This window comes from Pipistrellus kuhlii, unplaced genomic scaffold (assembly GCF_014108245.1).
Source record: "Pipistrellus kuhlii isolate mPipKuh1 unplaced genomic scaffold, mPipKuh1.p scaffold_m20_p_16, whole genome shotgun sequence".
NCBI lineage: Eukaryota > Metazoa > Chordata > Mammalia > Chiroptera > Vespertilionidae > Pipistrellus > Pipistrellus kuhlii.
The window spans coordinates 24,844,167-24,856,390 of NW_023425471.1; the positions used below are offsets into that span (position 1 = coordinate 24,844,167).

The 12,224-nt window shown below is 40.6% G+C and overlaps 1 protein-coding gene across 2 annotated transcripts; it reads right to left on the reverse strand.

Annotated features, from left to right (window-relative positions):
• Window positions 1-648: 648 nt before the first annotated feature.
• TBX22 (T-box transcription factor 22) lies at window positions 649-11,042 on the reverse strand. 2 transcript variants are annotated; one of them, XM_036439833.2, is made up of 9 exons: window positions 10,871-11,042; window positions 10,277-10,315; window positions 9,952-10,114; window positions 8,986-9,087; window positions 7,437-7,611; window positions 6,400-6,564; window positions 5,962-6,026; window positions 5,484-5,569; window positions 649-1,824 (listed from the first exon to the last, which is right to left on the reverse strand). In XM_036439833.2, exons 1-9 carry the CDS (start codon window positions 11,040-11,042, stop codon window positions 1,244-1,246), a joined length of 1,548 nt encoding a protein of 515 aa, XP_036295726.1. In that variant the 3' UTR covers window positions 649-1,243. The 2 variants fall into 2 exon arrangements, with proteins under 2 accessions (XP_036295726.1, XP_045438395.1); XM_045582439.1 differs by lacking the exons at window positions 9,952-10,114; window positions 10,277-10,315; window positions 10,871-11,042 and adding an exon at window positions 3,698-3,727 and having other exon boundaries at window positions 5,499-5,569.
• Between the last annotated feature and the right edge of the window lie 1,182 nt (window positions 11,043-12,224).

The window sequence follows — 12,224 nt, forward strand, 5'->3', positions numbered from 1 at the left end:
TAGCAGGATTAAAATTAAAATCTGATTAATTTTAAAGATATATAGTTTATATATATACTAGAGGCCTGGTGCATGAATTTGTGCATGGGTGGGGTCCAGCCAGCCCTCCCCAATTAGGGCCGATTAGGCAGAGCTGGCTGAGGGAAGGGTCTGCGAGAGGTTGGCCAGCCGTCCCCCTGATCAAACTCCAGGCCCAACTCCAAGTCAAGGCGAAAATTTGGATATTAGCCTTTTATTACCAATGTTTTATTGGTAATAAAACATTTAGGATCAGGTGAAAGGAAACTTTTCAACTTCATAAACATTTTAGTTTAAAATAAAGTCTTGTTTATGATACCTTTGTCTAGTCTAATTTACTGTGATCATTGTATAGGAGTGGAATTAAATTGTAACAATGTAATGGTATTTTTATATTTATAGACTCAAATATATTCTTTCCCTTCAAGTCCAAATTTCATAATCTTTTTGGATAACTACAATAACTTTCTTTTGTAGACTGTATAAAATACCAGATTTGTTAAAGGAATAAATAAAAAGTGCTTTTGAATGATTTGAAAATAAAAGGAAATAAAAGATTGAATTTATTTATAATAGTTTCATTTAATCTTCATTTTTCCTCAGGATTAAATGATCTTTAGCCTTCAAAAATTAATATTTAAATGTTTGCATCTTTACTTGCACCTTAATATTGATATTAGTAGCCCCTTCATCAGCTACTAGTATATATAATATAATACAGATATAATATAATATAAAAGTATAAGACAAATGAACAATGAAATTTTCTCCTGCAATTACTAAAAAGACAATTACAATGAAGCCAATATTCATAGATAGATCTAGAATTGTTTCACTGCTTTCACAGAAATTAAATCCATCTTCTTTTGGTCATTGTCAATGTGTAAGAGCAATTGATATGGTACACTGGCTTCACTATAATTACAGACTTCATCTCCTGGGGTAAATTTTCATTGGTAGTTCATCTCAAAACATAACATTTAGTGAGAATCTTATTTTGAGGCCCAAAGCCATTGTAATCAGAGATTATTATGGATCATATTTGGCATAGGTGAAAAATGAATGTGACTTCTCATGAACATTTAATAAGGCACTTTAAATGCATAACAGAGAAATGCTCTCTGATAATGAAATCTTTTAAGCCAAATAACTCTTGACTGTTATCTGGATACAAATGAAAAACTGTATGCTTACTTTTAATTGTTATAGTAATGTGACTATTTCATTAAAGGCAATGATTAATGGTTGGATACCAATGAGCATGATTGCATTTGCCTTCTCCAAAAGAAACTTGAGTATTGTCATTCATTTTGAGATGGTTTGAAGCATTCACCAGTCTAGACGGCATAGTGAAATTATACCTATAAAAGCAAAAGGAAGGATGGAAAGAGCAATGAACTGTTTCCCTGGCAATGAGGTTTGGTGATAAAATGTTTCCAGTTGCCTGAAATCCATACAGTATTTGATTGGAAGAATTGCGTTCTGATAGACACTGCCCATTGACGTCTGTAGATGAACTGTTTTTTGAATTGGCAACTTCCATCATGAGTGGGCTTAATGACTGAGAACTGCTGTTGCTTGCTAGGTTTTCAGCAGCAGTCAAGACAAGAGGCTGCTGTCGCCAAAAATCAGTTGGACAAATCTTGTAGCAAAGGGGCAAGTTGATACTGTGCAGGTACACCTCCGGATAGGCCATTCCAAGGGAACTTGTAGGTAAGTGAAATGTAGGTGGGGAACAAGGTGGAGAAAGCAAGGAGTTCAAAGCCCCTCCACTAGACGTCACTGGAGATGAGCCACTGCTTCCACCTGTGAATGACAATTCAGGCAATGAACTTGATGTCCCTACTGAATCACTAATCATGTCCACAGCTATCCCTGCTTCATTCTTTGGTTAGGTTTTCTTGCATTTTTTTAAAACTTCTTTGAGAAAGAATATGCTTATTCCTCTGACCAAAGTTGAATTTGTACCTCTACTACTACCACTATTACTCTTAGCACTACTATTATGTGGTAGGTAATATTTATCCAATGAATTACAAAGAAGCCCAATTAAGTATGACCAAGAACCAATTATCCTATATAATAAAAGCTTAATATGCTAAGTGTCCGGTCGTCGGGTTATCCGTTCAACCAACCAAAGCATAACATGCTAATTATATGCTAAGGCCACTAAACTGCTTGTTATGACATGCACTGACCACCAGGGGACAGATTCTCTGACTGATAGGTTAAGCTTGCTTCTGGGGTCTGGCCGATCGGGACTGAGCAAGATGGTCCAGACATGCCCTGGAGCCCTCCTGCTGTCCCTTCCCAGCTGGCCAATCTCCAGCATCCCTCCTCAGCCCCAATGGTGCACTGGTGGGTTCCCTGGGCCTGGCCTATGCCCTCTCACAATCAGGGACCCCTCTGGGGATGTTGGAGAGCCAGTTTTGGCCTGATCCCACAGGCCAGGCCGAGGGACTACACTGGTGCATGAATTCATGCACTGAGCCTCTAATACCTTAAAAATATAAATTAGATTTTTTTAAACTAAAAAAATTACTAAAGTTCCTTTTCCATTTTTTAATTTTTATTAAATAAACATACAAATAATGTGAAAGATCTATGTACTGAAAATTATAAAACATTATTTTTTTGGGGGGTATAAAATCCTTTATTAGGACCTCAGAAAGATAAAATGCATTTACTAAGCAGTACTTTTCAGTCAGACAAATGGACTTCTACAGAACACTGAAAAGCTTAAGGGCATTGTTATCTCAGCAAAAGCCAAAAATAGAGGAAGACTTATCCTTAAGAGGTGAGTGGCTATGGCTATTTTCTAATTGTGTAGACGACCCCCCCCCCCCAAGTAAAATTCACAGTGAATCCATAAAGTTTCTAAAAGAATTAAATCAGCAGAAATGCTACCAACTTGAAAATTACAAAAATATTATTAAAAGAGACTGAAAAGACATAACAAAGTGGAAAAATATCCTGTGTTCATGGATTGGAAGAATCAACATAGTTAAAATGGACATCTTACCCAAAGCAATATACATATTTAATGTAATCCTCATCAAAATTCAAATGTAATTTTAATTAAATTTATTGGGGTGACATAAATACATACAGGTTTTAAGAGTACAACTCAATAAAATATCATCTGCACACTGCATCATGTGCCCTTTGCCCCAAGCAAAATCTCTTTTTGTTTCCCTTATCCCACTTTTGTCCACATCCATCTATCCCTCACCTCCTTTCCCTCTGGCCATCACCACACTATTGCCTCTGTCTATGTCTTATATGTATGTGGCTTTTTTGTTTTGTTGTTATTGTTGTTTTTTACTTAATCCCTTTATCTTCTTCCTTCCAGTCCCCCAAACCCCCTTCTTCTTGACTAAATTAAACAAATTAGTTGTTTGGGATTCTAGAGAAAGCAACAGGCTGATAAAAAATCAGTACACATGAAAGTAATCTTTACAAATTAAAACAGTACAATATATACATGATGCATTGTAGTCTTATGCATCTGAATCCTATAAAATTTTATTAACCAACTAGAGGCCTGTTACATGAGATTCATGCGCTTGTGTGTGTGTGTGTGTGGGGGGGGGTCCCTCAGCTCAGCCTGTGGTCTTTTGCAGTCTGGGAACCCTTGGGGGATGTTTGCCTGCTGGCTTAGGCCCGATACCCCCATCACAATCCTGGGCTCTCACAGTTGGGAATTCCTCTCTCCTTACCCCTCCCTCTATGTAGCAGAGGCAGGAGAGACTCCTGCCACTACTGCTGTGCTCACCAGCCATGAGCCCAGCTTCTGGCTGAGTGGTGCTCCCCCTGTGGAAGTACACTGACCACCACGGGGCAACTCTTACTACGGGGCAACTCTTGTGTCAACTGTCTGCCTCCTGGTGGTCAGTGCCTGTTATAGTGACTGATCATTGCACTGTTCAGCCAATTTGCATATTAGGCTTTTATTATATTAGTATAGGATGTCACCAAATAAATTCAATAAAATAAATAAGTATATGTTTAGATGCATTAGATTTTTTCATACATAAAAAAAAAGACTTTCATGGTAACACTGTATCAATAGTTAAAGATAGTTTTGCAGTCTAAAAAAATATCAAGATGAAAATGAAAATGAAAATGTTTAAATCAGTGTTGTCAGGTGACCTTTTATGTTTGCCTAGCATCTACTAAAATTAGGGATAATTATAAGGTCCACAAACATCTAAACTCTTCACTTATTTTTTGAATTGAAAAGATTTTTTATTGATTGAACATAATCAAATTTGTGTGTGTGTGTGTTACTGTTGTTTTTCTATTTTATGTACATAGACTAATCCCTTATCAACAGGGTGGCAAATCTATTTTATACCTAAACATTTAAAATTTTTTAAAATTGGTACCCATTTTATTTGCAATTTGAGAGTATTCTGGACATATTAAGTAATTCAGAAAATGTGCTTTTTAAATTGTCAACTACTTATAATCAAACTTTTTTTATTTGGGCACTTTGCATTGACTTAAATATTTAAAAAAAACATGCTGCCTTGATGCTATTAAAGTGATAATACAAAAATATTTGTATGCAATCTTCCAGACCAAATTAATATCGTCAATCCCATGAAATATTTTGCCAAATGATTAGACTTCATCTCTTCACATTTCAATTGCTTGTTATGGTACTGTGTAAAACTCAACATAACTGTAATATTGATGATTTCTCAAGGTAATTGTAGCCTAGAATTTATGTTCCAGAACTTTACCCATCTCCCCCCAGAACTTTAATGAAGTAAAGACATAAGGGATAAAATAATTCCTTGTAGCTTGTAAGTAAGCTATTTTATATATTGTTAAATATCAGAGTAAATGAAGGTATACATTCTTTCATGAGAAACCCTGCATTGTCTAATTATGATTATTATTTAGTCATGTATTGTCCTATCTGAGAACAAACACATTACAAATATTTTAAATGCTTGTGGTAATTAAGCTATTTGAAATGGTTTAGTATTGTTTTTAACATTTTTTCCCCAATTACAACAATAGAAGAAATAGAGCTAAGTATGATAAAACTTTTAATTAATTTAATTTAATGGAAGTCATTTTAACATGTGATAAATGTTTAACATAAAACACAAAGTATTTATTCCCATATCTAACATATTTGCAAATAAGTCCACAAATGCACCACAGATTCTAAAGAATATTAATAGTAAGATGCTAAAGAATTTAGGTGACATCTAGAGATCTCAGGAAGACAGAAGTCAATAAATTCATCATTATCATGTCTCTGCTCTTTTCCTTCATGCCAGCTCCTTTCCCTTTTCTCCTCTTACCTTTCATCAAGATATATACCCATTTTCTTATAAACGCACTTTTCTAACATGTACTTATCCCCTTGTGTAATATTTGGTATAAAAACTTTGTCTGTAGCTATTTAATTAACATTTAAAAATAAATATTAATAAAATGTTTCTTACTTTGTGTGTCTGAACCAAAAGTTTTAAAATCCAGAGTGAGAGAAGGCACCCATGGGTAGGTCTCTAAAAGCCCTTCCAACACACCCCTGGAAAAAGAGATTCAAACTTCAGCAAGTCCAGAATGTTTTTCCTGAAAATAATTATTTATGTACACTTGTGAGTTATTTTGTTATGATTTTGAGGTGTGAATATCTGAAATATAATTCTTTTTATAGCTAGACTTGTAAATAAAATCCCAAGTAATTATTCCTTGATTAAAAAAATTGATGAAACTAGAATAAGCAATATCTTAAAAGTGGATATTTTTTAATATATTGGGAAGGAAGCAAGATTTTGGAGACAAATAATCTAAGTCCATTTTCACCATCTACTAGCTACAAAATTTAGGGCCTCTGAGTCTCTGATCCACACTTTGATTATCTGTAATACTTGTGAAAAGGGCTATGTAAGTATTCGATGTGATTGTTATATTGCTTACTTGTTTCTTCCAGGATCTCTAAATCCCTTAGCAAAAGGATTCCTGTCTATTTTCAGTTTGGTAATCTATGAATTCAAAAGAGAAAAATATAAAGTCAGTGCACTAGTAATAACACTGTCTCCATTGTTTTTAATGGTTACAAAACCATAAAACACTTTTCAATGTACTTCGGCATGTTAAATAAATGCAAATGTATTTCTAAGTCAACTTTAGAATGGTTATTTTCTTTTTCTCCCGGCACATTGTTTTGCTCTTTTCTTAATCACAAGATCCACACAATACACAATCAAACATGCCTTGGTAAAAATGCAATAAGACTATGTTGTGGTGGTTGTTTTTTTAAACCAAGGAAAATTCAATCCATATAGTGCAACTTTCCTCTCTTCTGCAAGTCCCTCTGTGATCACCACTGCTTGCCAGAGATCTTGTTAGCTTTACCTGCTGGTTTTGATAAGCTGTTACCGTGGTGAACTCTGTTTCTTCAAAGGAGAATGTTTTAACTCCTTCGGTGGGCAGGGACTGAATCCAGGACAGGCTGACTCTGCTGTCCTGCTCCATCACGTGCACACGGGGCTTGTACTTGTGCATGGACTGCAGAATGATCTGGAGGAGAAATGATCAAATGCTACCTAGAAATTGGCTTCCCTTCCTTAATACTCTCCTCTTCTCATCAGTACCCCCCAATTTGCTTACACACAAAAGTAAAACTAAACCAGAAAGGCTCGTAAGTTACACGCAAGGATTTTTCTCTGCCATTTTGTTCCAGGAAGAGACCCTCAGGGCTAAGAAATTTCTGCACCAGGGCATCAGAGCCATCAGTGATTCCATTTCTATGGGCTTTTCTCTACTTCCAAATGTGGGTATCCATGAGATGTACCCAAGTGTCACTGGGATCTGACTGCATGCCATAAATTCTTTGGGCTAATGGTAACCGATGGGCAACCACCTGTCATTCTCCACCTCAATTTCTGGAGTTTGCCTATTTCCTCGTATTGTTGGCATAGGGTCAGACTGGTAAGGGGAGCGGAAGGGGTGCATCTGAGAAGCTCGAGATGAAGGTGACTTGCAAAGGCCATCTATGCAGGTGGCTGGAAAGGAGACTTCCAACACATCATGCCACACCAAAAATGCCCATCTACTAAAAGGCAATCAGGGCTCACAGCAATTGCTTGGTAAGTTGAGGAGTCAGGGAGATCTTTGAAACATTCCTTTCCACTCTCCCAGTACAGGTATCTAGGCTTAAACAAGTGCCATTTGATCCTCACAGTCCTTTAATTCAACATTCCCAACTCAGTCTCAGCCATCAAAGGGCATAGGAACTACTTTCATTATAGGCCCAGAACTTGATCAATTCTTAAAGACCACAATTAACTCATCTAGAAGAAGCCTCCTTGGCATATCCAGGATGACCTCGTCTCTGATGCCTTAGCATAGCATTTCTTTCCTTTTCTCAGGGCAAAGGATTGCACACTTACCTGGTCTTTGTCATCCATTTCATTGTTGGTGAGTTTCACGCGATCAAAGCTGATTATCTGCCTCATCCAGGTCTCTCCTGAGCAGGGAGAATCTGGGTGAACATAGAGCCTGGGAGCGATGCAGGAGTGGTCAGTATTCCCAGCTACCATCCACTGAGAGGTGTGGTACACATACCTAAAAAAGGCGAGGGAAATGTAACCTTAGGCACAGCCAGCCAAATCTAGGGGCATGAGAAGAAGGCGGCCAAGATCTGGTCCAAATGGCCTCTGCCAAAGTTTGCCAGCTAATCCCAGTGGAAACTAGTAGAAGTTCAAACTTGATTTCCAAAGATCGTTTGGGACAGAAAGAAAACTGCAAATAAGCATATGTCATTAAAACACAATGCAGTGCCAGAACAAGTATAATGTCATGGGATTTCAGAGTCTGGTTTGTATTTCCTCTCAGGAATCACAACAGAAATTGAGCTAACCCATTTCATTTCACAGAGTGGCCAGAAAAATCCTCATGCTTTGGGCCACAGTGTCAGGGAAGAAGCAGAGGAGGTGAGGAAGGTGTCTATCCAGTTCACTGCCAAGAGTCATTGTGGAAGAACTTTTGCCAGCAAGGCTTCATATCAGTATATCCCCATGAACTCTGCCCCATTTGGCCTCCAGAATGATTTTCACAGTATTTCTAATTTCATCCCCTGGGTTGTGCACAGCATTTTCAAGATAGCTCAAATACCAGAGGCTAACAGCTTGTTCTGTTGTTCCCAGACATTTGCTCCTGCGGCCTCTTGAGCTGTGCTTTTTCCTTAACCTCCAAACCTAGCTGTCTCCTAGAAAGGCTAGACACCCACTTTGGTAGAAAGCTCATAGCTCTCAGCTCACGGCCAGAGTGCAGTGGCTCCCACACAAACCCCATAGCTCCTGAGCCAAAGTGCTAGTAGGCCCACACTTCCAGCTTCTTGGTTTTTTATTAATTCAGACACTTTTAGATAAAACTAAGTAGAGTGCTTATAGCAAGAGACAAGTTTTCTTGTACTCTCTGTGACCTGACCTGTGTTTCTGGAAAGAGGCTAAGAAAGAAAAGATGGACCTAGTACAGTAACTGCTAGACTAGCATTGGATGGCAAACCAGGGCGTTACTCCAGGATCTTCTGCCAAAGTAGCACAACCAAGAGCCCAGTGTGGACGCAGAATCGCAGGCATTTCTTCCCAAACTTCCACAAACAGCCATCTGAGTCCACACCTTCTGCCGTTTGCTCAGACAAGGCCAGAGCAGTGGATAGACCAGAGGTTTGGGAGACACCGAAGAAGCAAACGGCACCTCTTTACAAGAAGGAGAAGAAAAAGGAGGAATGATTTTTTCTCAGTCTGAACCCCAGTGTGAACAAGACAATTTGGTTTGATCAAGAAAATTTGATTCTCAAATTCCACAGGAAAGCAATCCCACTTCCCTTACCTGTGGTAGAGTTTTAGAGTTTTCAAAATAGCACTCTCAGGTTCCAAAGACCAGAATCTCTATTCCCAGCCTGAGCCTGTAGTACTCTCCTTAGGGCCTGGTTACCTATAGCGTTTGGAATCCACAGGCACTACATCCATGACCACATAGTACTGCTTCCCTGGGTCCAGCCCTTTCACCTTGACCCGAACAGAGGGGAACATCCGCCTGTGGAAGAGAAATAGCAACTGATCTGGGTGCTTTTAGAGACATTTCAAGTGTGGCAGGGTTGGGGGTCAAATGAGAAGTGAAGGAATTCACAATACCCTTCCCATTCGAGGACAGGTTTAGGGAATGACATTTTCTATAAGAACAAAAACTGTTAGTTGTATACTCGATTGAATAAGTTTAGGATGTCTGTATGGAGTAGAATATCCTTACCACAAGACTTTGTCCACCCCACTCCCCACTACCACCATAAAAAAAAAGAAAAAAGAAAAAAAAAAAGCTATAACAGAGAAAGTAAGAGAGAAATGCTATTCCCCTTTCTCAGGTTTTCAGTGGAACTTTTTGAAAGCAGATTCGAAAAAGACTGAAATTAGGAGGATTGACACACACAAAGTTGCCCAGCTGCCCCTAAAATATAGCCCTATGGCACCAGGTCAAAGTGGGAATGCTCCACCTCTGACTGGCCTGGGCTAGGGATGATGATTTGGGAAGATGCTAGATGGGATAATGTCTTCTGAAAACTATGAGGCTTTAACAGGTTACCATGGCCATAAGCTTAAGATGCAGGGTTGGAATCTGGCATCTAGCTCCTTGGCAGGTCTAATTTTTGTCATATATCACGCAAGAAGAATGAGTTTTGGGAGTCACAATGTACAGAAAAGAAATACGGAGCCATTAACATGAGCCAGGCATATCCTAATCTGGTCAACTGAGAGGCAGTGGCTTTCTAATGTCTGTCGGGGTAGGGGTACGGGGTGAGGGGTTGATTGCTAGTGCATAAAGCCGGGGGCATCACATCTTAGGAGAGCTGAACAATAAGGAACTACCGTGTGTGACCCTTAATCAGCTTGAGCAGAGCCGAACCTGCCGGCTTTGGTAATAATCATCTCAGTCCCAATGGCGTGGAATCTCTTCCACAGCTCAGATCCTTGAAGCTCCACTTGGATAGCATCTTTCTCTCCCCGAGTTTCACCCTTGTTGAGATCTTCATTGCCTCCGCCTCCGCTGCCACTGCCGCTGCTGCTGCCTCCGCCGCAGCTGCCCCCGCTGCTGTCTGTGCCACCTCTGCCTCCTCCGCAGCTGCTGCCGCCTCCACAGTCTCCACCGCCTCCGCCTCCACCGTCTCCGCCGCTGCAGCCCTCAGAGCCATAGTTGCCGCCGCTGTGGCCTCCTCCAGGGCCTCTGCAACCTGAGAAAGTTGCTGAGGACTCTGTCTTGGGTCGCTTTTCTGTTGGATACAGAGACGCCTGGAGTTTTCAAGAAAGCTTCCTGGTTCACACCCATCTTCTCGCCTAGTCTCCTACTGCCTAGCCCGGGGACCTTGGAGGCTGATCTCCGAGATCCCCACAACACCCACTGTTGTCTCCGATGGAGATAAATGGGTTCACGGTGCGCTCTGTTAAAGGCATGGTCCTTCTTCAAATTGGCCCATCCTTACTTTCTCAGAGATTTTCGGTCCCTGAGGCTTAAATTTCTTGGAATTGGGGTGTATGCCCTGCTTCCTACCCCGAGAAACAGCCACTTTGAGGCTCTCAGGGTATCAGGGAGGTTGGAGAGTCTCACTTCTCCCCTTCACCATAAACGAACCACAAAATTACAGACTGAACTCCGAGGCTCTGAAACTTCCAGACAGCCAAGTGGACTAAGTGTCCCAGCGGCCCCAATATTGGCCATTCATCTGGGCCAGGACATCCATCTTTCTGCAGCGTCTTAGGCTAGGCTGGGACTTGCAGATCCAGCAAGCTCCAATAGCAGGGTTTGGGGGCGAGGTAGGGGTACTTACCCGGCTGCTCACGCTCCTTCCCTGTGACGCTGCTCCTCTCTCCCTCCTTTCCCCTCTCTTTCTCCTGTAGCTCAGGCTGCACCTCCTTTCTTCGATCTTGCACTTTTCTTTTGCTGGTTCTCCCCACCAAGGCTTCTACTGAAAAGGCTTGCGCCCGAGAGCTCAGAGCCATCCCTGGAGGGGAATGTGCACTGCAAAGTTTCAACCTGAATTGCTTTTAAGGAGGGAGGGGGAGGGAGTGCGCAGAGGACTGAAGAGAGAAAGTAATCCCCAAATCAGAAAAAAAAAAAAAATTCTGGATCAATATTCAAAGAAAAAAAAGTTGTGTGTGTGTGTGTGTGTGTGTGTGTGTGTGTGATTTAGATATATATATATTTCTTTGAATAGGATGAAAGGAAAAGAAGATCAAACTGAAGTCAAAGTCCTTTGGAGTCTAGTCCCCCTTTCCTCTGCGGTCTCCTCCCTCCCAATGGACATGTGCGGACCATCAGTCCTTAACTCCCTGATTCCTGGACATGGCAGAGTGCAGAGATTGGCAAGCCAGGGCCTCTTAGGGAGTTGACCTGCCGCCAATGGTGGCTCAGAAAGCTCCGATTGGGAGGTGCTGTTGCATCCAATTGAGTGAGTACCCAGCTGGTCATAGCCTCCACTGTTTGTTTTGGAAACTATTGGAAAAACAAAAGAACACCTTGAGTTACTCTTCAGCGTCTGACAGGGAGCAGGGATGGACTGAGTTTGAGGGTTTGGCTGGAAAGGGGGTCAGGATACTGAGGAGATGGGATACACAGAGTTACTGTTTTACATTAAATTGTAAAATCCAAGAACATAGGAAATAATTGCCCACTGGGGCCAGTTTTCCAACAAAAGTGCAATGTTATTTAAGTAAATCCAGAGGAGTGTATCAGTGTCTTCTATTCTCCAGTGAGTGCGGTGAAGAAACAGAGGCGCACAAGCTTTTTGGGGACATTCTTCTGAAGTTTGGGTCTCAAACTGGTGGGCAGCATGTTAGTCTATTCTTTCTATCCAGGTAGGGAGGTAAGGGGCAGATAGGAGGCTCCCAGATGTATATTGTCAATAATCATGCAATTTGAGTTCCTCAACTAATGCATGTACAGGAGCCCAGTATTCTCACCCACAGCCTCTTATTTTCCCACATGACTTAATCAACAAACAAGGATTTTAGGGTCACCAGCAGAGCACCAATGGGAATTTTGCTCTCAAGGAGGAGACACCTCAAAATGTTTAGTTCGAATAATTGATTCCAGCATTTCTTGGTATATCTTCCTGGGCTGGGTTTTACTTTTCTTTAAATTAGAGAAAGCCATCTTCTTTTTGCCAGGAAGAGAATTGTCTA